The sequence below is a fragment of the Phalacrocorax aristotelis genome, chromosome 3, assembly GCF_949628215.1.
Source record: "Phalacrocorax aristotelis chromosome 3, bGulAri2.1, whole genome shotgun sequence".
NCBI classification, from domain to species: domain Eukaryota; kingdom Metazoa; phylum Chordata; class Aves; order Suliformes; family Phalacrocoracidae; genus Phalacrocorax; species Phalacrocorax aristotelis.
In genome coordinates, this window is record NC_134278.1 from 2491355 (window position 1) to 2518323 (window position 26969).

The following is a 26969-nucleotide window of genomic DNA, read 5'->3' on the forward strand; positions in this document are numbered from 1 at the left end:
GGAGACATCACCCATGTGCTCAGGGCAAGGAGAGGGACATGTCCTAGGGACCCCCCAGGGACAGAGATAGGGCCAAGGGAGAGAGAAGATGGGGGAATGATTCAAATTTTTGCCTTAATTAAGGCAAGGAGTTCAGCAAACTGATGCCATGACTTCTGAAACAGGAGTTTGGGAAGATCATTGCTTCTTAGGGCTGAATTAGTCCCGCTTGGCTCAGGAGCCCGCTATGGTGCTGCTTGACTGTGTTGCACCAGTCACTGGGGGCAATGTGGGATGCGGGCCGTGCTCTCCGACCCTAAAGAAGCCTTGCCCAGGGGATCCTGCCACTGTTCCCTGGCCAGGGCTGCCCCATGCTCCTGGGCAGTGCCCCATGGCCCCAGGTGTCCTCAGGGGAGAAGTACTGTGTCCCCACGGTGGCTTGGCTGTAACCCCAAGGTCCCGTGACCTTGCCAGAGGTCTTGTGAGAGAGACTTGGCTTGTTCCCTGTGGGCCCCAAGCCTTGGTGATGGAACCCAGAGCAATGAGGTCTCAAGCTGTAGGTCCTTGGTGATGGGTCCCCGGTGGGGTGGGTTCATACTTCACAAGCCCCAGCTGGTGGGTCACATGGGGCCCTGTTAGATCTGACTTATCTGCCCCATCACAAGCCTACCCAGGCCACGCTGACCGCAAACGCCCCTGCACTCAGCTTCCCCATTCCTCCCAAAGGATGAGGGCTGCCGGGGCACAGACCCAGCGTCTCGCTCCAGCTTCCCTCAGGTCATCATGCCCAGGTTCCCGAGGAGGTGACCCTGGTGCGACTCGGGGCGTTCATCAGGTGGTGTTGGGGCCAGCTCATTCCCCGTGACGCTGACTGCCTCTGGGCATGGTGGGGGCCGGCACGAGCCTGGGATTGAATGACTTGGTCTGGTTGTTTTTATGAAGGCTCCCATTAATAGGCACAAAACACAATATACTTCACTCCTTCCAGGAATATCTGGTCCGTAAAAGCCAGTCAAGTGCAGAAAGCTGATTTTTAACCTTTTCCCCGCATTCTCCCCCGGCCCAGCAACGCAGCCCCGGCTGCACTGCGGCAGCGCACAGGACGGGAAGTGCACTGAGACTGAATCACTCGCCAGGGCCGAGGTGCGGCCCTGCAAAGCGGCTGCTTGAGAAGCTGCCCGGCTGCGAGCAACGCCACTGGCATTTAATTAGGGGAGCTCGGGGGGGGGAGGCAGCGCACGGCCTGTGGGCCTCCTACGTCACACCTGGTCGCAGGGAGTGGAGGTGGCCATGGCACCATGAACATCACATGGTGGCCAAGGGGATTTTTGGGGTTAGGTTTTTTTTAAACTTTCTGGAAGAAAGAGAGTGAAACCAAGTAACTTTGCTGCTGTTTGTCCATTAAAGCGTGTATCCGTGGTTAAACCGTATTTGCTATCCGTCGTATTCCACCCCCTCCAGCCGCAGCTCTCCTGGGCTGCCATGGTTACCTCTGCACGACTGACCCAGCTGGAAGAAATGCTATTTATTTTTCTTCCTTTGTGCAGAATGAACAAGCACTTATTTTTGCTAGTTTCATGAAGATTTTTCATTTGAAAAAAAAAAAATATCCATGTTTAGTTTCCAGCAGGCACAACTTTTCCATTTATAAGAAATGAATCAGTTTTCAGATGCTGGGCTGGAGCAGTAAGAAGTTTTCGTGATCAAATCGACAAGAAGAAAATTGTAAAAACTTTTAATTTATTTTTTTTCCCCCCAGGAGGGTGGAAAAGCCTTTGGAAAGCCATTAGCTACCAGATGACCTGCTAAAATACCAGCAGGGCTGTTACTGGCCAGAGCTTTGCACCGCAAGTAAGGTTTTTGGTGTGACAGCTCAATCGCGCCAGTTGCCTTTCAGTGGTGAACCAAGCTAGAAACGAACTGTTGAGCTCGAGTACATCCTGTTAATGAGCAGAGCAGCCCACTCCCGGTTCCCGAATTACCTTCAAACCACTATGCTTTTAATGCGCCCTGTGCCGCAGCAGCTTCCAGCTGGAACCAGTCTCAAGGCAGCCTGCAAAGGCAGCTGGAATGATTTCTGTTCCACGTAAGGGGAAAGTGAGGCGCTAAAGCCAGGAAGGTGTCCAAAAGCCTCCATCAGAGGCAGGACTAGGCTGGAGTGCTCTAGTTCTGTCAAGTTAAGCAGCACTGAGAGATTTCCACAGGGGGTTTTGGCGCATCAGGGTTTATTTGGCCCAATTATACAGTAGTCACTCCTGTGGAACAGCTATTGTGGCCGATACAGCCTGTCTCACCCCTCACTTCTAAATATTTCCTTGATACCTTGAGATCAGTAAAGCCTCTCTGTCTAACCTGACTCTCTGTAGAGCGAGGCTGTGCTGGATGAGTAGGTTAGGTGGTTGCTCTCCCCTGCTATGGAAGGCTGGATGGACTCGTAACTCCTGCAAAGACAGCAAGGCTCTTGCTTCCCTGCCCTCGCACACCTGCAGAGAAACACAGATTAAATCTTTGATGTCAGTGAATCCGCAGCCCTGTTACTGCAGGGCTCCCTGTCATATAACGACATAAAAGTCACAGGAATGTCCCCAGGTGTCTCAGCACCCAGGTAGTTCAGCTCATGGGTTCTGGCTCACGGGAACCCTCTTGACTACGGGTAGCTACAACTCGGCCCTACCCCAGCTGAGGTCTTCTTGATCCATAGCTGGGCATAAATGCTTCTCGCTCCTTCGGAATGGAGCACTCAGAGCCCATTTACCACCAGGGAGTGACAGCTCTGCTCAACCGCACCCGTGTGGCCTCTGACAGCAGTTTTGGCAAGGGGAAAGGTCACGGGCCGGAGCCCGTGCTGACCCAAAAGCTCGGTGGAGCCAAGCCTGGAAGGTCAGCTGTGGCTCAGAAGCATCACACAGCCACAGTGAGGGCTGGCGCATAAGCAGCCACGAAGTGCTAATGACTGACTCTGCTTCCCCTTTCTCAAAAGGCATCAGGAAGAATGGAGGCAGCATTTCAGGCTTGGGGTGTGCTTTCACTGTGCCAGCAAACTGATTTTTTCCCTCGTTCTTTGCCCCAAAATAAGCTGTTCACGGTGAATTGTTAGACCTTCCGATCGCCCCCCGCAGCATCCCCTGCGAGCCCTCCCCGGCAGCGCGCTGACTCGCATTCCCTGATGCTCAGTTGCTCGAGCGCAGCCTTCGCCAAGTGGAAACCACTGCCTTTGCGCTCTGCCCGCTGGCACACGGCTGGCCTGCCCGTGCTCAGCCAGGCTGGCTGCAACGCGCAGCCTCGGGTCTGGCTTCCTACAGCAACAAGTGAAATAATTATAAATGAAAATGAGTATATTCACAAAATGAAGGCTCTGGAACACTGGGAGCAATGCTCTGGGTTACAAGGAGAAAGACATGCTCAAGGACTCATCCATTACACGCTGACTCTTCCCTCTCCCTCTCCCCCTGCCGCCTCAGCTCAGCTGAGTTTATCACATGGCCTCCGTGTGCTACGAATAATCTTTTTGGAGATTTAATTACAAGGTGAACTATGTCCAATTCTATTATTTCATTTTCAAGTGATGATAAAGAAGGCAAACTACTGCAAATGTTGTAACCTCCTATGAGGATTAATGCTACTGCAACTAGGTTTTGATCACATTAATGATGCCATTTCTCTCCCGCCCACGACACGCTCGCAGAGCAGAGGTATGGATGCTGGAGCCTGTACATCCAATCGAACAGAAATCCTTAATGTGTACGAAATGTGATGTGGAAACCGCAATAGCAAATAGTTTTTATTACAGAGATGTTCTTCCACTGCCTTAATCTGCCCAAAGCTCTAAACTGAAGGAGCAGTTGGAGTTGACAAATGCGCATATACATGCACAGGCGGATGTGGAATAGGCACCCAGATGCTTTTATAAACCACAGAATGTGCTTCTTCCCTGGCAGCCTTACTATGCTTTTTATTTTTAACACCAAATAAATACATAACAATCCAATAAAAACCAAAGAGCAGTAAATCTGAGAGATCAGTTGCTTTTAAAAGCAATACTGTTTACTAAGTTTAGGCCCCAAATATATGACTTTTGGGAGTGAAAAGCCTCCCCAGGGCTGCAGTACAGATGGCTTCGTATAAATGACTCAGTTTTCAATCAGGATTTGGGATCGTGGCGGCTGAAAGGACAGGTTTTGGAAGGTAGAAACAAGAGGCACTTAAAGGTTTTTCACGAGCATTAGGAGATTAACTACTTTATGTACTTCCAAAAGTATCTTCCTGAGATACCTCCTCCAATGATGGAGGAACCCAGGAGAAACCAGTGTTTAGTGTGGCTCAGTGAAGAGCCTAGAGCTGGGTGGACAAATCTGGTCACAGCAGATGAGGGTGCAGCATCAACAAACACCTTGCATTGCTAAAGTATCTAGCTTTCCCAAAATCCCTCTGCTCCTGCAGAAAATGGCCAGGCTCTTGCCGCTTCGAAGCTATTCTACAGGTCCAGCACAGCCCCCTTTCTCTATTTCTGTTTTTATTATCTTTGCCTTACCAGCTTTCTCAGTCCTCTTCGTGCCAGTGAAATACACATGCGCAGTGTAGATGGAGGACAGACAGGAAATTGGATCTGGTGACCGGGAAGAAGCAGTGGGGAAAAAAATAAATATCTAAGGCCATTGTTTCAATATTCCTACAGAGTTTTCTCAGATAAAGGACTTGGGCATACATTGCTGAGAGAGTCACTCAGAGAAACGTCTGTGTCTGCGCACAGTTTCACCCTGGCCTCGTAAGTATACATCTATTTACTCTGTAGTTCGTATTTCCTATAAGATTCCAACTCCCAATTTTACAGAACAGGAATCCCCTCCAAAGTATTCCAAAACCGGTTAAAAATAAAATTTAAAAATCAGATAGATACTAAAAATTCTTCCTTGCTTCTCAGTGAAGGGGAAGGCGGTTTCTGGCCTCTTTGAATCAAAAATTCTCTCTCTCCCTGGGGTCACTCTCTGGAAAGCTTTTAGCTCTGGTGCTCTGGGGTCTCTCCTTGCAGAGCAGCATGATGTCCATGAGCTAAAATTTCTGCAGGAATTTGAGAACCAGGTCACGCAGTTTCACCCTCAAAGGTTCATCGTTGTCGCAGATGATGTGCGTGGAGTCCTCTTCGATCTGAATGAGGGTTTCTGCCTCCTGGAGGAGTACGATGTGGCCTTTGGCTGTGTCCTCCACCTTCACGTCACTGAAACCATGCTAGATGTAGCGTTGGGGAGGGAGACAAAGAGAGAGACGTTACTACAGCTCCAGAAAACAGGCGGAGATGAAAGACGGGGGTAGGAGAAGGGAGAATGGCTATAAAATATGGAGTGCCATTGCAGATATCCTAGATCTCTGGGATTTGCAGAGGAAACACTCTGCAAAAACTAAGCTAAAATGACCGTCATTATAGAAATGGATAAACTATAGAACAGGGAGGAAAAGCCAACATTTTCACCAGGCCACTGCAACTGCAAAATCTTGAGAGACAAAGAGGAAGAATGGCTCCTTTAACTTACAGAAATGACCATCTGCTGACATTACTGCCTCAAAGAAGATGACAGTGGAGAGCTCCTGAACCCCAGGGCAAAATTCCTCACAGGCAATCCTGCCTTTTTTCCTGCTAATTTGCTCCAAGGAGCCATGCAGGCAAGAACAGGGCTCCACAGAGCAGTAACCAACTGCCTGTAAGTTCAGCCACCAAGCCCCCTGTCCTGCAGCTCCCCAGAAAGCTTCTCCAGCAGTGGAGATATTTACAGGATCTCTTCGTCACTTGGTCACCTCATTTCCAAAAAACTTGTAGGTACTTAAATATTTTTGAGACCTCTTCCCCACCGTTCAAATGTATTGGACATCAGCTGATGAATCCAAAAGTTACATGGGGGAAATTCACCCATGCAGAGGGACCCCAAAAGCTCAGCTTCCATAGGAAACCAGGAGGAAATTACTGCTGTGAAGCCCCTGTATCAGGACATGACTCCACAGGGAACTATTCCCTCCATACTCAGTGCAGGGACACACATGTTCCCTGACATACTTCGCTAGCTCATTAGCCCCCCTCCATTTCAAGCTACACTAAAAATATTTTCCCTCTTTCTGCTAGCAAAGCAGCACATTTCTGAGATTAGCAGAAATCTGCTTGAACCTCACTTGCCACCAAAGACTTATTACCTTCTCGAGCGTCTGCACAAACTGGTCCACGGGAATGGAGCCGCTCAGCAATGGCTTCAAAGGTTTACACTCTGGCACGTCATCGCTCACTCGCTTTCTCTTCTTGCTGGCGGGAGGCTGCGGAGGTTTTGGAGGGAGCTAATGGATGAGAAGGTGCACAGTTACGCAGTGAATCACATCAGATTATTATAATTTAGTTGGAATAACAAGCACATGAGATAGGAAAGGAATACTGATTTTGTTTTCTGTCACTGAAGGGGAACGTTGCAGTGCTGAAGGGGAGAGGAGAAACCCAACCTTGGGCTCCACTGCAGCTCTGCACACACAAGCCACCATTTATAGAAATAAATTAGCAGTTTTTAGTTCAAATCTCCATCATCTTAAAATTTTTGCCAAATTCAGTTCTGTTCAAATTTCCGTCACCTTAAAAGGCCTGTCAGACTCAATCCAAGACTGAAGCTTTCTATTTTAGTGTTCAAGTAACCTGTAACATTTTCTAGGAATCATGCCTTAAAGAAGTCAACGCCTTGAAAAATCACACTCTAAAAGATTAAACAAGTTGAGCAACAGCCAAATTCAGAGTAAATAACTACTCAGGGAATGAGAAAAACGGGTGATTTATTTCTCACTGGCCTCAGAAAAGTGAGTCTTTAGGAAGAACTTGAATTCAGACAAGGAGGCGTGAGAGACGCTGCAGTGCTTGAAAAATCACTGGAGTGTGATCTGGGTATAATTTTGTGCTGCTTCAGAAAGCTCTCTGCCTTAACTCATCCCTGAGACCCTTCTCCGTTAGCAGGGAGGGGAGGCAGGGTTAGCACGTGCAGCGGCAGCTAACCTAGCACTGTGCGCTGCTGCGCGTGCGGGCAAGGCGCGGGGTTAACTGAGCACTTCCGAAAGACTTTTCCTGGAGATGAAAACCAGATTCCTATAAAAAGAACAGTGAGGAAATTATTGTGCAAAATAAGCCCACGTGTCCTGTGCCAAGTAAGTTAGTAGTAAGGGGAACTGTCAGCACTGGTCTTTCCCAGTGAACTAGCAACTCCATCCCTGGGAAAAAGGTGCTGGGGGGAGTTTCTCCAAATTTTTGGCAAGACTGTTTGCCAGGGATGCGTCTGCACAACACACATGGCATTTGCCTGAAGCCACCCCAGCGCCCTGTAGCACCCTGTACACTCCAGGTGACAGACTGGGCTCCTCTCAACTCTCTGTCTTTCCCATCCTGTAGCATCATGTCTGAACCTGCTGCTGCGATGTCCCTGTGTTTTTTTCAACAGCCAGGGAAGAGCGTTTTTCACTGTTGGGAGAGAAATGCTGCCTGCTCAGAGTGAGTACCACAAGCAGGGATGCACTTTACAAAAGCCACCATTTTCCCTGACGTTGGTGGGCCTAGATGCAGGTATGTGATCTGTGCATCAGTCACCGACATGGTGGATCCCGGGCTCAGCCAATACTGACAGATACCGCTGGGCTGGCTTGTCTCCATCTGTATGTGAGGGCTCTGGCATTTTAAGCCTAGGTCTAAGTTTATTTGGCATCAGGAATCTGAGTACAGAAGGGAGTAAATGAACAACACAAAGGAGAAATCAGCCTCAGACCAACTGCATTTTAATATTTCAATTTGTTCAGGGTTGCCTAGTGTTTCTAGGGAACTGACCTGGAAAAAGTAAGACAGCCTGTCTGCTGTGCAGTGATATAAATCCTTAACCAATCTTTCCGTCCCTGCATTAAAGACATTACCACCACTGGGCCCTCTTCCCAAGTGCAGTGGGCCCAGCCCAGCTGCCCAGCTGGAGAGGCAACATCATGCAGAGTGTGGCTTCACCGAGTTCCCTGCGTGTTCATGCATCAAAGGAGAAAGGTGACCGGGGCGTCCACTGCTATGCAGGGCCACCAGACATCATCCCCCTTTGCGGAGCACTAATGCCAGGAATTGCGGAGTCAGCCTAAAGGAGGCGGTAGGAAGGATGTACAAGGACGTACAATCCGCTTCTTGGGGAACAGGGCAACTTAAGAAAGACAGTCCCTTCACATGTCTAATGTTTTAGGTCATCTCTCTCCTCTGACCCTCAGTTTTAAGTCCACAAGAGGCTGACTGATGCTGATCCTGCTGTACGGGTTATGAAAGACAGCAGTATGATTTGTAGCCTCTCTTCAGGAATAATCTCACTTCCCCTTTTATCTTAGCCAGGCACATGGCCAATGAAAAGAGGGTAGAGAGATTTATTTGCATCCCACTCTCTAAGTGTAATTCCTCACTCGCACATGCCAGGACAAAGCATCTGACAAGGACTCCGCTCCAGTGGGGAAAGAGTTGGAGGGGTTGCTTCACGAGAAGAGCTGGGGTCCCAGGTGGCAGCAAACCCGGGGTAGGGATATTTTTCTCCCTTTCCCGTTATACCATACCTGCAGCACATGCTTGTTGTCTTTAGTATGCAACATGGCAGAAACTGTTGCTAAGGAAATACCAGGCTTAATCTCCAAGGGCACAAGCGAATCTGCAAGCTAAAGCAAAAGAAGGATTTTGTTCAGCAAGTCATAATCTCAAAATTTGTATGAATCCAGCTGTGACTTAAATTGGCAGCATGGTATTTTTAAACACAGGCTAATGAACTGTAAACACAAACCCACTGATACAATGACAGAGCACCCCTCTCACCTGCTTAGCCCTCTTCCCAGCTCTTAAAGCTACTGACTTTCATACCGTTATCAGAGCAGTGTGAGGTTTTCTGTAACCAAGGCAAGTCTTGCAAAACATAACAGTTAAAGAGAAACCTTGTTTAAAAAGACATCAACTCCTTTATTAAGAATTTTGATTAATAAAACTCATAATGTAATTCATCATTATTTATTTTGTTCGTTACATCAATGGACAATGAAAAATCAAAGCCAGTTTCCTTTCCGTTCCTTAGTTCTGTGGCATTCTGGCTGCAGAATAGCTGGAAGAAAAGGGTTTGTCCTTAAAAACCCAATGGCTCTGTTGAGTGGTTTGAAATTTTTCCTTACAACACTGCACAGAAACACTTACACTGCCTTTTACCTAATTCTTCTCTGAAAGAAATAAAATTTAGTCTTGGCTCCAACTTTGAATTCAATGGCAACCTCCCAAGCTCGTCAGCGTTGCGGGTGCTGGCAGTGAATGTGGAATGGGCAGCACTGCACCTGCTGAGGCTTGCGAAGTTGGCCAGCTGGGGAAGCACCTCTTCCAGCCATGTTTCCAAAGGAACGCTGCAGAAAACAGCGCTCAGGAACACAGAAATTTATTCCCTTTTTCCCTCCAACGGAGTTCTAGGTGACAACACACTGGACACCAGCTGCCCTGGAGTCCTGTCTAGGACTGCAGCCAGGATGATCTAGTCCTAGATCGAGGTACCTTCACACCACATGGGCCAGCAGCCCAAGCAGCTTCCAAGCATCACTCCCAGCCAAGCATGCTCCTGTTAGTCGCTGTGGACCCGAATGCAAGGGTGCGTGAAGTATGCTCTCTGTCTGTGGGGAAACCTTGCAGGCACCTAACAAACCAAAAATGGGTAAGATTGCTCATGAGTTATACCATGGGATGGGAGGACTTGTTGTGGAGACAAGTAACAACTAAAGGGACAGAATCTACTTGGCTTTTTCCAAACAGTTGTATCATCAACCCACTCAGACCATCGCCCCATCCTGTGTAGAAAGAGCCTCTACAACATGATCTTCATCCGAACTCCATTCTCTTTCACCTTCAAACACATGGCACCTCTAGTTGGAGCCAGATATTAAGAGCTTAACCTCCAGGTAAAGGAAATCTTTTGAAACTTCAGCCACCTGCCGCAGCGCTTCCATGGAGCAGAGCTCTGGAGAACCAGCTATCATCACTGCCCTGCCAGCAAGGCAACACCAGCTCTCTTCAGCTCACCAGAAGCTCCAATGCACGAAAAGCAGGAAGAGAAACTGCATGGATTTTAGAATAGCTTGGTATATTCCCATTTTGGAGATAGTGCACCTGAGGCAAAGGAAGGTTAAACTCCTTACCAAAGGCCACCCAGTGAATTTTCAACAGGATCCAAACCAGGAGAGGGACAGAGCAGAACTGAACCCTGATACTTCAGGTATCAATACTTTACTGCCAAATACTCTGGTCTGCCGTAAATATGATTATGTAGGCGATCACTCTATTACTGCAAAGCTCTAGTCCTTGTGAATACAACAGCAACTGAACTTGACTTCAGAAACACTCACTACTGGCCTAATCCTTTTGCCATCAAAGCACTGAGAAGGCTCTTCTGTTGGCTTCAATGGCAGCAAAGTTCAGCTGCTTCTGGTAAATTCTGAAAATCTTACCGACCACTATTAAAACTGCAGGAACATTTGCAGAGCACCTCCTCAAAATAAAACAGTTAGATGGATGTTTGTGTTGGAAAAAAAACACAGACATTTTAAGGCTGAATTCAAATGCCCTAAAACTTTGCACATATTCAGACTTGGGGAATCTTAGAAATCAAAATTTCATGGAGCAATTCAGATTGCTCTATCTCTGGGACGCTGTTCAAGATCTTTAAAGCAGGCAATTTGAATACAGCCTTTAGAGTTTGTTGTCAAAGGCTAAGAGAATGAAAATATGATAATTATCGCTTCAGATTTCCCCTGGGACCTAAAAATAGTAACACTTGCAGCAGCGTGTTATGCTGCAGTTTGCGGTGGTCGAAGGCACTTTCCATTCCCACCACCTTTCAGAGGAGGATGGATAAAAAATGGGCTCTAATGAAGAATACATGGCAAAATGACAAACACTGTGAAGAGAAAGATCCTTAAAAAACAGAGAGCCACTTAGAATCCAAGTCCTTTGCTGCCACTGAAATACTTTGATATTAACATTTATGCAGGTTTTAACCACAGAGCTGGTAAATAGCAACACTTTAATTATTAACAGTCAGAAAGACAGTAAAACAGACATTCATTTTTATTTTCTCTAAGATATTGCTTCGTCTCACAGCCTTCTCCACGTTGCAGCCAATCCTTTCATTACAGAAGTTCACTGACCCAAACCGAAAAGGTCATTTAATCACATCCAGTAATTCACCCACCGAGGCCAGACAGTACTGCAATACTCCTTTTGACTGACCTCCTGCACACACAAATCACAGAACTCTTCCAAAATGCTGGATTAAAGAAACCCTTTTCAGAGAGACAGCAAATGTTCTCTATACTCCAAGCAATGGCAACTCCACCATTTCCTCTCACAAGCTGTTCCAAACTTTAATTTCCCTTGCAGCTAGGAAACCGTGTCTTATTTCAAGGTTGAATTTGTCCAACTTTCAGTTGCTGGATCTTGTTACACCTTTGTCTGCAAGATAGAAAAGCCCCCCACTATGCAAGAATAAATGCTTCTTCCTTCCAGTCATTATCACAAGTCTAATGCCACATGCTGGCATCAGGAAAGCCATGAAAGCAGAGACGCACGGCACTGAGCGCTAACATCGCATTAATCAGTCCCCTGCCTACAGATGAGCACTTGGACTGCCTTAAGACAAACTTGTCTCTGTGTGTGCATGTGTACTGTGCATGTGTACTGTGCAGTGCATTTTTTTAAATCCCTCCTGTTAAGGAAAGTCTAAAACAGACACCAACCAAAAATCAAACCTCATCGACTCTCTCAGTACTCTGAAACTGCAAGCGTTGATGTGAACCTCGTAATGGCTGAGGGAGAGAAGAGTCAGCTTGGGAAGTTCTGCTCCCATGGTCAGAGCTGTCCACCTACGCTCTTACAGAGGAAAGACATTTCTACTATAAACTGCAGTTGAATCTTTTGTGTAGGATTGCATTCTCCACAACAAAATGAGATCTGACACACGCTATGCGAGCCCGAACACCGTTGTTGGCCAGACTATAGTTGTTCATAAAGAAAAGCAATGCTCACAGGTTAGGCTACTCTGAAGTCTGTACTAAGGCCTTCATCGGGGACAACTCTCCCTAGGCTTAAGGTTGCATGCTGTCTTCAGTCACCAGCCAAAAACCCTCTTGTTGCCAATGAAGAGCTGAACAATGACTGAGAATGGGATCTGAAACTCATACTTAAAAAAAAAAAAAAATTGAGGCTGAATAATCAGTGAATAAAATCAGGAGAGGACCAGATTTTTAGCACACATGGTCTTGGTCCTACGGAGGATTTTCAAGTAATTTCTTTCCAGATTTTTGGGACACATCTCCAAACTTCTCCCTTTTCCCTCTTCCCCTCCAAGTTTTATAAGTGCGACAGTTCTTGGCTTACACTAGAGAGCGTGCAGGGAGACTGACCCAGCAGGGAGACGTGAAGCCTGAGGTGAGTGAGGTGAGCTGGATCTTCACCCTCCAGGACTGCAGCAAAGGGGAACACGCAGGAGCACAGCAAAGCTTATCAGTAATTAAAATCTCCTTAAGATCGGAAATTCACTGATGTGTACACTAGATTATAGCATGTGTGCTTAGAAAGAGACACAGCTGGGTTTTTACATCAACATTAAATGTGTATTTTCCAGATTTTCAAACTGTGCATGAACGTATGATCTCTGCATAAGAGGTAGGAGCTGGAGTTGCAACTCTGGATCAAACCAGAGAAATCAAAGACATGAAACAGAGCTGTGAAACCACTGGGCAGGACAGACCCATTATGAACTCAACACATTGCAAGTCCTTAGAAAAAATAAAGAATAAAGTTGTAATGTATTCCTTGGGGCAGGGATCGGTTCTGTTCAGTGCTTGTGTAATACCTGGCACTCAGAAATCCTACTAACGTGTCCATCACTCATGCTAATATACAGCAGTAATAAAGTAAATGGAAGGAAAGTTTTAAAAAAATCATCAAAAGTGGATTACATGCGACTAACACAGCAGCTTCCTCTGATAAGGCTGAGGGAATTGGGGCAGCCACAGCCTGTGCTTCATGAAGCACTACCAAGGTACCGCATGGGAAATTATACAAACTGTGGATTTCTACAGCAGTCCCGAGGTAGGGAAAACGCTAGTTAAAAGCAAAGATATCCTCAGACAAGTACTGGGCTGTTGCTGCGGTTCCTGAAGGGTCAGTCTTGAGCCTACTCCCATACAATTTTTATTAATGACCTCAGTTCAGAAGGACGAGAGCGTTCAGATGGCCCCACTGAAGTTTGTAGAGGCACCCTTAATAGAAAGAAAGATCAGGCTATCATGGAGGAAGAACTAGACGACCTCAAGAACTGGAGTGAGAAAAACAAGATGAAATTCAATAGCGTGAAATGCAAGGCCAGGGACTGGGCTAATACTGAGAAATTCTGCTGTGAGCTGGCAGCTGCTGCAAATGACAGAGGTGAGGGGTCCAGGTTTATTAGTCCATCCCATGAGAACTGAGAGTCACAAATTTGACATGGCCATGAAAAAGCTAAACGCAACTCCAGAAAATATCAGGTAATTCTAGCAGAGATGAGCTATTACTATTATATTGGGCCCAGCAAGATCTCATTTGAACTACTTGTAAATTGTGGGTAATTTAAGTTCAAGTAAGATATACTGAGGGGTAGATTAGGGCAGGGGAAGCTGTCTTGTAAGAGGAAACTAAATAACTTGGCTTGTTTAGCCTGGCAAAAAGAAAGCCAAAAGGAGAAGTTGATTATTCTGCATAAACACCACAGGGAAAATACCAACAAAAGGGAAAATCTATTTAGGCTAAAACACGATGTTACAAATAACTACATGCAGACCAGCCATGAATACGTGTAGGCTGAAAATAAGGAAGTTTCTAGCCATCAGAGACTGCGGGGGATTGCACAGCATTCTAGTGGGAACAGCAAGGGCAAAAGTCTTCACAATTTGAAGCTGGCACCTTACATTTTATGCGGCACATTGTAAACACTATTACTAACTGCAGCTGGGTTCCGGCCATGTAACCCAGGAGGGCACTTCCATTTCTAGGTGGAAATGATTGCTTACTGCCTTGGAGCTTGCCAGGTATGAAGAGATTCCTACTCAGATCCTAGCCCCTAAAAAGGATGCAGTTCATACGCGACAGAAAAATATCCTCTCCCAATTATTAGAGAAGCCCAGAGATTCTTCTGCCTACCTTCAGGAGTCCACCAGCTCCTAATGATCACAGTCTCACAGAGGTTTTTACAATAAGTAGTCCTCAGCAAAATCTGAACGAAGAACAACCTGCTTCATCCTCCATCCCTCCACTCACCTTGGTCCTCACAGACATCACATCCAGTTTCTGATATCCCTGACATGCAGAAAAGCATCTTCCCAGTGTACCTTTAATAGGAAAAGACCGCCCAAATAAACCATGTGCTTAAAAGCTGTGCAATAGCCGTTTCACGAGCAGGGATGGTCTGTATAGTCAGTTTTGTAAACAGAAGATAAAACACGGTCTTCATCCTGTCACATATTTGGATGGCAACCTTAGGAAAGGAAGACAATTTACCTCACCTCCTACCTCCCTGCCTTTTCTTATCCTCTCAGTATTTAAGTACCAGGAGCTCTATTGTCGAGTCTCTTGAAACCAGACACAGAAATGCACAGGAGATTATAGTGTGGGCCGAAGTCTCAAACAGACTTAGCTTTGGCTTTACACCATCTGCTAAATCAGGCAGAGCCTGAGTGCAGGAAGTCTGCAAGTGTCAGATCTTGCAGAGGAAACAAAAAAGATATGTGGTCAAACACATCACCGAAGGGGAAAGGTCTAAAGATTTAAATATGCCTGTGGAGTAAGCGTTCATGACCAGCAAGCATATTAAACAAGGCAGAAGCATGCTGCAGGCCATTTGTGCAGCAGGACGGAAACTGGGGAATCTTTCCAATGCGACTTAAAGCAACAAGGGTGTTTCCATCAGAGAAAAACAAACATCCTAGAACTAAGGGCATCTATACAACCATTAGTGTGTGATCCAAGTCATGCCTTTTTGGGGTCTCAGCCTCAGATTTTACAGAATCCAAGTGTTTTAAATGCAGTGAAGCTAAACTAACCCTAACTTAATAGATCTTTCAGTCTCTGTGGGTCTGCTACAATTCTCTCTGGAGCGGATTTTAACTTCAGTGGATGAAGAATCATGCCATAAATATCTAAAGTTTTTTATATTAATTCTTGCAAATGTCTACATCTTATCTTTACTTTTCCATAGAGCCAACACCTAGTGGAGAAATAAAACAAGCTGCAGTTTTGAGCAATGTAACAAACACCACCTTTTCCATGTACATGGATGAGGGTTCCAGATCAACATGACAAACCGTGCCCCCAGAGCCTGGAAATCAAAACAGAAAGATACGTACTGACCAACCAACAGGAAATAATCCTTGTGGGATTAGAAACAGTAGTCTCAGTACTAAAGCTAACCACTGGCTTTTTGCCAATCCTGTGCCAAGAGACAGTTTTAAGGAGGTATTTAAGAAGTGTAATGAAGTAGATTTATGGCTGTTTAATGAAGCTCTTCCACGGTATGCTGCATAGCCTGGGAGCAGGCAAGAAACAGTTGTTTGAGGAACTCACAAGAGGACAGTGGAAGCCAGAACTAGCAGAAGCAGAAATCAGCCTCAAACTTGAATAAAACATGACAGGTAGGGGAAGCAAGAACGTGAAATGTCTTCAAAGTAAAGGCAAGCATCTTACGGATGCAAAAGATGAGTCACTTGAAAGACATGAAAAGGGCATCAATCAAAGTATTCAAAATATAGTGACCAGTTTATGGGTCAGAATGTCAATATGATGTTGTTGAAGCTCATTGGGAAAAGAGGCGAGTGCCTGGCTAGAAAAGTGTTACCTTACAGCCAGCCATGAAAAATGAAGAAGAAACAAACCTAGATATTAATGTGGGCAGGTGAAGGCAGTCTGGGAGCAGAAAAGCAGATCCAAGTTTGAACAATCTAAACAGGACAATCTGCAGATGAGACCAACCAGAGGAAAGGTACAGCAAAAAAAACCCAAACCCCAAAAGCCAGGGAAATGAGGGATAACACATTCAAAGCCCACAAAAGATGGGCAGAGGGAGGAAAATCGACTGCAGAAGCAATGGGAAGGTGAATGGCAGGGAGAAAAGAGACATGGTAGTGAGGTGGGAGGCATTTTTAAGAAGAAAGGAATGGCTGGAAACATTCAAGGTCAGGCTGGATGGGGGTCTGAGCAACTTGATCTGGCTGAAGATGTCCCTGCTCACTGCAGGGGGGTTGGACTAGATGAACTCTAGAGGTCCCTGCCAACCCAAACCATTCTATGATTCCACAACAGCACTGACGTAAATCAGGAAGATGGCAGACTACAGTGGTTCTGGCTTTGTCTAAGAAAAGGTTGGCAAAAGCTGGGAAAAGACTAGTTTTGATGGAATGTCAAAAGTTGAAGTCAAACTCGGAGAGGGCCTGTGCTAGAATGAAGGAGGGACTCCAGGCAATTTTACAGGCGGTGGATTCAGTGAACTTGGATCTGAAGGGAGGAATGAGAGTGGCAGAAGCAAGCAGGATGGTTATATTTAATTTATTTTATGGTAAGTGAGGCTACAGCATCTTTATACGAGGCGGAATAGTCAGGGGAAAAAGAATGGAGAGGTCAGGAGACTGGATAATGTGGGGTCACCAAAATAACTCACGGGTTAGAATAAAGACAGAAAACAAACTCTTTAGTCCCTGAAAAAATGGAAGAAGTTGGAAAGCTAAGCTGAAAGCCATGTTTTGCCTTTCTTTTTCTCAAAAAGGCATTGGCAAGATCCTATGTGGAAAGGCAAAATAAAAGGGGAGGGTAGAGTGAAACTACATAATTATAATGGGCTGCCAAGCGGCTGTTTTCCTAATTCTTCTCTGCAATAGTTCTTAATCATTTCACTTCATATCAGACCCTGCATTGCACATTCACACTCTCCTGCACTGGCCTCTGTCCTGAAGAACTTGCAAAGAGTATTTTAAAAACACAGAGCCCTCACTGAAGCCAGCCTGCCGCCGAAATCAAGTGATCCGCACCATTGTTCAGCTGTAATTAAACTGGAGGCACATTATTTGCTCAAACACTACTCTTTAATTTATCTGTTTGCTCCAGAAATGTGTTTTCCATTTTCCCATCGCTCTCCTGTGAATAGACAATGCCTAATCAATTTCCAGGAAGCAGTCTTTTTTTTTTTTTATTATTTTTTAAAGTGAAAGGCAGATGCCAGAGAAGAACAAATTAGTTCAAGTGTAAAGGTTTCCACAATACCTCTGAGAGCCATTCCAGCCTGGTGCCTTGGGACTGTTAAAACCTCTCTCTAAACAAAGGCTGCTCCGAGTGTAAATCTCATTAACATACAACAGTCCTGCTTGACCTGACTTCGCTCTTCAGTGAAGTGATTGAAATGTAGACAAGCTCCGGCAGCATCAGTAAATTTACATTAGTATGACAGGCCAGAATTGAAGCACTGGAACAGTTTTGGGAAGGAAATTTCACACTACTGTACTGTCAGTCTGTATTGACTGAAACGACGCTGAGCCAACTGTTTGGTTTTCATGGTTTTCAAAAGCTTTAAGAATTGAGACAGAAGTTTGAGTGCATGTCTGCTTCCGAAAGAGGGCCATTAACGCTAGGAGAGGGCCCTGATCAGGACTTCATTGAAGCAGATGTTCTTTTATGAGACTTTTGGCTGTACTTTAGACCCAAGTCTAAAGTACAGACCCTAGCCCTCAAGCAGATCTAGCAATTACTTTTTTTCCCAGTGTGGATTTCACCATTCCATTTTTGCCTAACATGGTTTTGACAAATAACAAGCCTTCGCAAGGTTTGCTAGGAGCTGTAAAACACCCCCTCCAACTGCCACTTGAGCCTTCACAGAACCCCAGAGAAACACCCTTTCCTTGCAGTATAGAAATTTCTATATGTTTAGGCACCATTAAAGAGTCTTCCTGGATTAAACTACTGAAAAGGGGACATTAAGCAGCAAATACTCTCTGCCAGGGAGCCCTGTCTATGGTATCTGAAAACCTGTCTTGCACAATCCACCCAGCAGAAGGGGAAGTTACAGCCATTTTTTGCCGATACTGTGTAAACCCTGCCTGAAACCAATGAGCCATTTGCATCAGCCTCTCAAAACCAACATCCTAATGATCCCTCTGCACAATGGGACAGACAGACAGGGCTCTTCTGCTGGGAGGGGGAATAAGGCAAGCCACGCAGACGGCACATAGAAATTATGAGGGAGGTAAGGAGATAATGTCGTGCTTATTTAGGGGGTTAGCATCAAAGGAAATACAGGCCCCAGAAAAAGACAGCCTTTTCCTCCTTCTCCCATTTATTTGAAAACCAAACGATGATCCTTTGGGATCGACTGTTGTGACTGGTTACACAGAGATTACATAGTTACACTTCTCAGCAGTCATCAGCTACGCTGTGAAGACTCAAAGACCAAAGTCAGAGAGGGTGGGAGACAACAGACCATCCCTCCTGCACCTTATGACCACGCTGCAGGTCAAGTTGGAAGCAAATCTAGCCTCACAGAGTGATGTGATGAAGGCATGCTGAAATAGAGATTGTCCTGGGGAGACAGCCTGGGATCACTACAAAGTTGCTATTCCTCTAGCAAGTTCCCTTATAAAGAATGAGCAAGATCTCTTTTTGAGGAGGGTTTGCATATCTCAGGGCTGGGGAATGGCATCCTATTAACAGCCCTGAATCACAGCCTTGCTCTCAGAGGCTAGCACGAAACCACTATTGGGTCTAACTCTCAAAGAGCCCCCTGAGGCAAGCAAACACTACCTCCCTGACACCAACGGGGAAGGACAACAGCTTTCCTGAAAGCCTCAGAGATGACCTGGTCTACTAATGTTTGTATCATATTGAAGTCTTTTCAGGAGCGTCATTACATACCAAGTAGCTTTTTGCAACAAGTTGGCGAGTGCAGCTTCGGAACCAGTGAGAATACCTGGACATGGAAAATCACATGAGATTTTTATTCTCTGAGCACAGACAGCTTTGAAATAAGGACTCCTGTGTGAATATAATTCGATGTTATTTGTTAGAGGGGAAAAAAAGGGCCATTTCTGTTAATATTCCTGTCTGTGCAGCTTTCTGCTCGAACTCTCCTAGCTGAAGTCAATGCAATAGAACCCAGCTCTCATTTCCTGTGTGATTCTTTGATAACCTTTCCCAGGCTGGTGAATACCCCATTGGCTACAGGGCATCCTCCCTCCAACATCCCAGCCGTTTTGCGAAGTGCTTTTATTTCTATGCGCTGTTTTTACCTACAGGTATAGGAATAATCCATTTGCTTCAGTGACAGACAGCACCTAAAAACCACAGGAGATCTGGATTTGAGAAATGGAGAGCATTTTCACATTAGTGGCTGCCAATGAGGCTGAATCCACATGGCCTCTTGAGCCTCAAGTGTAAGGGATCTTGCTGTCAAGAGCCAAGCCAACAAGAGAATTACTGACTTGTTTTCTGATGCGGTCTAGCCTGTGAGCATGGCGCTGCCTTCAGACTAATAAGCTCTGCCAGGGAACTCGGTGTCTTTTCCAGTGTGAGCTGCATTTTGTGTTTCAGACTCATGCTTATCATACAGGAAGACTCTGACAGAGCAAGAAACTTAACCTGTGACTCCCATGGACCAGCCTAGCTTTTAGACAACCCTCCCACTTGATAGGGACTTAAAAATGTATGAGGGTTGGTGAATATTCATCTGTAGCATCTGTGCTAATCTGCATTCTGTTTGCAGGGAAGGCTGGTATCGACCCTCTTCACAGGGCTGACACAAGGGATAGTAGGCTCACATACAAAGCTCACTTACACCCTCACAGTTTAGGAGAAAACCCAAAGCTTCAGTGGAATCTAAATAACAGGTAAATCATGTGCTGGCTCTCTGCACTCAGAATGCAAGATTTGTTTTGGTCGTGCTGGTGAATGGAAGCCACTTTTTACTAGTCTTAGGTTTAACAGGATCCAATAAATATGCAAATCTCCAAAACAATTAAATACACATGCCATAATGGAGCTGCATCCAAGTGTATTTTCTAATTAAAAAATCCTTCCTTGTCTCTGGCAGTCCTCTCACCAGTGATCTGGGCACAGGCTCGTAACAGAACTGATGCACAAATTAGACACACGTGAAATGGCAGGAATGGGTGTTGCAGACTGGCTGAGGGATTTTGTTACGTGCGTACCAGTTCTGTACTTCATGTCTGGTACTAAGGGTACTTCTTCCCTCTACACTCTGATGAGAAGTAAAGTCACGTATTCAACAGTTTCTAAAGGGCAGAACGCCTGCTTGTAAAAAGCCACTGTGACCTTTGATCCAAGGACACAGTTGTGCTGACTGGATTGTCAAAAAATGGTTTAAGATCATGTCTGTTAGAATATGGATCACCCTTTGTATTACGGGTACATTTATATTTGATTTATGGGGTTAATAAATTATTAATAGATGTTGCTGGCATACATAGCCCACATTATACATGGCTACAAGCAACCCATTAACCTGTTGGACTTCAGCAGTCCATAGGAATTAACCATTTATTGAAACTGTTGTAATACAAATGAGCCATTTCACTACTATGCCTTTAATGTATGACTGAATACTGCTCCTCAAGGGAAAGTGTTTTCTCATGCAGGTACAGCTGAGGAAGGAGAAAGACAACTCCTTGCTACTAACTCCCAGATCCTTTCACAGAATCACAGACTGGTGGGGGTTGTCAGGGCCCTCTGGAGCTCATCCCGTCCCACCCCCTGCTTGAGCAGGCACACCCAGAGCAGGGGCACAGGGCCGCGTCCAGGCGGGGGGTGAATGTCTCCGGGGAAGGGACCCCGCAGCCTCTCTGGGCAGCCTGTGCCCCTGCTCTGGCACCCGCACAGGGAAGGGGTTTGTCCTCATGTTCAGGGGGAACTTCCCGTGTTCCAGCTTGTGCGCGTGGCCCCTTGGCCTGGCGTTGGGCACCGCTGAAAAGAGCCCAGTCCCATCCTCCTGACACCCACCCTTCAGATATTTATAGGTATTGATGAGATCCCCCCTCAGCCTTCTCTTCTCCAGGCTGAACAGACCCAGGTCTCTCAGCCTTTCCTCACGAGGGAGATGCTCCAGCCCCTGATCCCCTTGGCAGCTCTCCCCTGGCCTTGCTCCAGCAGCTCCCTGCCCTTCTTGCACTGGGGGCCCAGAACTGGCCGCAGCCCCGCAGCTGTGGCCTCACTGGGGCAGAGCAGAGGGGGAGGAGAACCTCCCTCGCCCTGCTGGCCACACGCCTTTTCATGCCCCCCAGGACACTGCTGGCCCCCTTGGCCCCAAGGGCACATTGCTTTTGTTGAATTCCATGAGGTTCCCCTCGTCCCAGCTCTCCAGCCTGTCCAAGTCTCACTGGATGGCAGCACAGATCCTTTCCATGGCCCTGGGCACCTAATTCAAACTGCAGTGCCTCAACTTGCTCATATTTAAACTGGAGATGACTGACTTGCCTCACAGGTGGCTAGCAGAGATGGCCCTTTGCTCTGTATTTTGAGATGCAATACATCCTTGCAAAGGACAACTAACCTGAGCATATTTTTTGCTTGCCCATAATGTTTTTTTTCAATTCCCATTAGTTTACAAAGTGAAATTCTCTCTCAGAAATGCTTCTTTCTTAGCCCTCCGTATGATAGGAAGGGCTCTACATGATCACAGTCAACAGTAAATCACAGCCACAAGACATCTTTAGCCAAAGGGGCTACTGAGGCAGTAGCTTGAATTTGGCTGTATGAGCAAGAAGCCACCATCTTTTCCCCCACTTTTGTTACTCACTTCTGGCATGATTTCGATCTTCTCATAACGCCGCTTGTACGGAAGAGTCAGCACCTCCGCTCTGCGGTAGGACATCGGCGGAGGCTGGCAGTCTATCATCAGATCTGTGCGATGAGACTGGGTGGGTGGTGGCTGAGTGTATTGCTCCGGGCAAACGACGTGGAGAGGCTGGAAAAGAAGAGTGGTGACTTACAAAAATGTTTGGTTTGTTCTGTGTGCTGCCCTACAACAGTAATCATTGCCATAAGGAGGTCTGCAGATTGTTGTTAGCAAGCTAATTTATGAAAACGACATCCAAAAATTGCAATCCAGAAGATCCAGTCAGTATTGGAACAAACTGCTCAAGGAGCAGGCAGTCTTTGTATACAACAGTGTCCAGAGTAACAAGGCCTTGATTTGCATCTTTAATCACCGCTTCAATATCAGCAGTCGTATTAGCTGCCATAAGGAGAGAAAAAAAAGAATATTCACTAGCTTTTTCTTCCAAATCCTTGTCACTGAAATCGGAAGCAAATGAGACTGGTGGTGGAGACCATCACAAAATGGCACGGAGTGAGGCAGATGCATCAATATGCAAGGCTGCAAAAACATTAGCAAAATAAGCAGCTCTGAGTTTTTGTGACCTGGCAGCAATATATTAACAAAGAGTAAACGGGCTGGTTGCCACAAGGATCACTGCGGGATTTAAGGAAGACAAAGGACAAGACAGTGTTTCTCCAGACTGTTTTGGAAACAGCGTTACACTTCAGTAGTAACATGGAAGAAGATGCTTGTCAGAAAAACAGGGAATGGCAATTGCTCTCAGGTGTGCGGTGACAAGCCGGGCCACAGAACAAAGACAAAATGATCCAGACATTGTTAAGAGGTTTGGAAGAATATCCATTTTTATGTTCAACAAGTTGAAAACAGGACAAAGGGAAAAGCTCACCCAGGAAAAAACCTGGGGATTATTCTAATTATGGCATGAGTCACAAAGTAAATTTCAGAAGAAACGATGGACAAGGAGAAGCCACTAAACCCGAAAAGAGTCAAGGGGGGAAAAGCAGAGACTACATGAACGCTCTGGCCTTCTTCCTAGACAAAAGTCGTCTGGATTTTGCAAATGGAGTAAGGAAAGCCGTGGATTTGGAAGAGCCGTGAAACTCCAGAACAGCAGTGCCAGGACCAAAGCAAGTATCAATGGCAGGATAAAGAGCAGAGGTTAAAGCTAAGGGCGCTGAGGATACTCAGCACTGGGTACCCTTTACATTAAGACTGTATTAGACACAGCCAGGCTTAATCACACAAACAAGAAAAAGAATAAGGGAAAAAGTTATTACGACTATATAGACCTAAGAAGGAGGAAAGGAATGTACACACCATTTGCTCTGCGCTCTAAGCTTTTAGGGATCTTCCAGGCACTCTGTGCAGAGATTGGCAGTCATGCCATATCCAGTTTGGAGCAGGATGATAAAGGAGAGCTCAGTGCTCTGTGTTCTCTCACGGAAAAAAGGATCTGCGTGTTGTCTTGATTTTGCTCGTCCGCAATTGACCTATTTATTTCAGGTGTGTAAAAAAAAAATGAGGAAAAGTGACAGGAAATTCATTACCTGGACTTCTTTGAGTAATTTAGACACCTGAATAAAATTCAGTCTTGTGTCAATGGGACAGTAAACGCATTTCATCGCCAAAGGTTGATAAGGAGCCAGGGCATCCAGGTAAGAGAAATCAGGTTCTGAAAAGAGAAATGTTGAGAACACTGAATGCCTGTTAAGAACGAAGATGGCCCAATTCCTCTCTGACTCCACATTATAGTCTAGACAAGCTGTTGCTCAGCAATGTTAATTCTGTTATACATTTCTCTTCCCTTCTTCCTTCCCCCACCCGTTATTTCAGTTAATTTGATGAAAATTATGCCCACGATTAGTCTTACCTTAATCAAGCAACAGAGCAATACTATTTAACTTGAACACACTATTGCATGATTTTTTGTTACAAATTTAATCAAGACAAAAACATTATCTCTTATTTTAATCAGATCCTGTAAAAGAAGGCAAGATGTATACATTTTTGGTATCATAAGATAACCCAAGTGTCAGCTTGTTTTTCACTATGACAAAAATGCAGCGTAGAGATTGTATCTTGATCAACATGCACCAATGTCCTCTGCTACAGACACATCACCTTCCACCTCCACTTTTTCCTTACAGTGTGTGTATATATATATATATTATTCTCTTTTTAATCTAAGTGCCAGGTTTAGACTGGTGGAAAACAAGGCCCAAATATTAATATAACCCAAGAGGACATGTAGGGAGTTGGAGGGACAGGTAATTGGGCTTTTTACAGCTATGCCAGCAGCGCAGTTCTAGTTCAGGCCAGTATGAACTGAAGGCTGCTTGTGGTAGGGGCTACCCAGAAGGAGAGACGGGCTGTGATAACTTTATTAGTTGCTGTCTTTATTAGACCTAGCCAGTCTCAACTTCCCTTTGTACTCCTATTATTGACTTTTAAAAATCAGATTAGAAGTTTGCCAGGGAAAAGTCGTGCACCGAATGGGCTTTTACTCACACAGAGTAATACAACATTGAGAATACCATAGAAAAATACTATTTTTGGGTGAATGAAAACCACAGGTCTCATAGGTGACACAGCGTAGGATACGTGTAGCCACTTGATTCGGAGGGTTACCAACTAATGACGCGGAAAAGCTTAGTCCATCACTATCTACCTAATAATTGTGAGATAGATCGCATAGAAGGAATGCTAGAAAAATTAAAATTGGTATTAGTTTGGTAAGTTCAGAATGAGAAAAAAAGGAAGGGATGCACAAAAGACTTATCTGCTAGACTGTTCTGAACGACAGGGCCTCAAAGGACAACCTGCAGAGTGAAGTGCAGTTGTGAACCACCAAGCCTTGCTAGAAAACAGTATGAGGTATTTCGCTGGTATCTGCTCAGGCTGTGTAAAAGGGTGAACTTAAAGGAAACTTAAATACAGAGGCTTCAGTCTAGATTTAGACAGCCATCTTCTGCGTTCTTACATCACCCTGAGGAGAGCACTGGCTGGATTTCTCATGCAGACAGCAAGAAAAAAATCTCCTTAACACTTTACCACAGGAAGTTCAGCACCCAGAGTGGTGGTCTCATTCTACTGATAAAGACAAGTTAATTGCTAGCCTAAAAATCTGCTGCTGGCTGAGTACCAGGGATCATGATGTGGTTATATTTACCCTGTGAGAACAGAATATAGCATCAGCCAATGATACATATGTTTGGAACTGTCAAAGGGATAATTTTCCCAAGTTTAAAGCAATTGTCAGAATAACTGCCTGGGAACATCAAAGTGAGAAATATTAACAAAAAATGATAGTTGTACAAGAACGTCTTACTAGATTCCCAAAAAGGCATGAATCCACAAACATGAAATAAAAATTATCCTAGGCAAAAAGCCACGCTCATTAAAAGCAGATGTGTTAGTGGCAATGAAACAAAGCCTAAAAATATCTGTGTGAAAAATGGGAGTTAATGGCAGTTAAATTTAATAGCAATAAAGAGAAGCTTATAAATAGGAATACTAAGAAGGTAGCTAGGTGAAGAATGATCGCTGGTCAATTAGGGTTAAATCAAGACATTTTAGAACTCATTGGGGAAAACCAGAAAACTTAAGTCAGGCACAGGTCGGGCAGGGATATACAATGAAACTGCAAATAGTAAGTTGAAAAAGTTATCAGAAGAGAGCTTTTCCTCCCACCTGGTGCTGTGGATGACACAGAGGTTTGACTGCTTGTATCTGAGAATGCCAGGAGGCAGCACCTATTCAGACGAATGGTGTGGAATCAGTAGGCTCAGATAATCTACAGACGTGGATTTTTTGATCTAAGAATCCAAAATGGCATCCAGCCTACAGTCTCTCCGAACGACTAATAGGAATGTAAGTAGCCTTGGAAAAGTGAGAAATTCTAAAGAAGGAATTCTAGCACAGGGCTTAGAAGATTTAGAACACGTGAAAAACAACCTGAGCTAATCTCACAGTGAACTCGTGACATACAGGAATAGCTGTTTTGAAACCACCAAAAAACCAGAAGTCACCTGTCTGATGGAAGACAGTGCCTGTCAAGGACAAATATTGACTTCTTCTGACAGAAATACAGGTCTTTAGCTTTTCCCCCAAGACATCTGATTTACTACTGTGTGACAATGAGTTATAAAACCTTCCATTGTACAGCACTAATGTGGCATGCATGCACTGTTTTTAAGATCTCCTAGGGAGTTAGTTTTTAAAGCATTGTTGTTATCGGAGAGAGAGCAAGAAGCAGACTTCTTTCTACCATGTTTTCTTCTACAATTTCTTTGTGGCTTAGTGGTATTCAATATTTTTTAATCGATAAACTACTCAATACTGCTTCAGCGGTAACATTTGCAGGTGACACAGGCAAGCAGAGCAGCACTGCAGCTCAGTCACAGCTGGCGTCCTGTCTATTGGCTGCAGCTGCTGTGTTAGTCTATATTCTCTCATAGTTGTTTTTTTACATTACAAATTGGAAAGGTGGAGACTACGTAGCGCCTGTGGACTGAACAAGCAGTATTATCATTAACAATACTGCACGGCCTGTAGTTTAAAGGTCCTAACGACTATAAATTAGGAGTCTTTCACATTATCCATCTGCTACTACATATTGCTTCAGTGGACCACATTTTTTTCATAACTATAGGAGATTTTATCTTAAAACAGGAGAAGCTAGATAATTAAATAATAAAAATCCTGTGCATCAATGGAAGCACTTCAGATTTCCACTGGACTTACTAAGAACAGAAGAATTTAATCAGCTAGGAATTTCTGTAGACATTTGTTCCAGGTGAGACAGTCATAAGGAAGCAGGAACATCCTGCCGAATGGGTATGGCTACAGAGAGAGACAGAAGCTGCACTCCAAAAGCCACAGATAGATAAATTTAGGAAACAAGCCACCACACGTGCCTGGAATCACTGTGCACACCAAGGTCACCTTAACCAAAGCTCATCTCAACTGGAGTTTCATTTGAAGTATAAACTGGGAACAAATCTCAAAGACCCTGACTTAATGTATCCACACAGGTTGTTACAACCGCCATTCAGATGCCTTAACAACTTGCCAGGG

General features: G+C 45.1%; 1 protein-coding gene across 1 annotated transcript in view; it reads right to left on the reverse strand.

The window, feature by feature from the left end:
• Window positions 1–3730: 3730 nt before the first annotated feature.
• Window positions 3731–26969, reverse strand: part of INTS9 (integrator complex subunit 9) — a 75484-nt gene continuing 52245 nt past the window's right edge. Inside the window, exons 13-17 of the mRNA XM_075086504.1 lie at window positions 23441–23565; window positions 21852–22019; window positions 8563–8661; window positions 6160–6297; window positions 3731–5205 (exon numbers count right to left, since the gene is read on the reverse strand). Coding sequence (XP_074942605.1) covers window positions 5029–5205; window positions 6160–6297; window positions 8563–8661; window positions 21852–22019; window positions 23441–23565 — 707 coding nt within the window. The 3' untranslated portion in view covers window positions 3731–5028. The remainder of the gene's footprint in view (window positions 5206–6159; window positions 6298–8562; window positions 8662–21851; window positions 22020–23440; window positions 23566–26969) is intronic.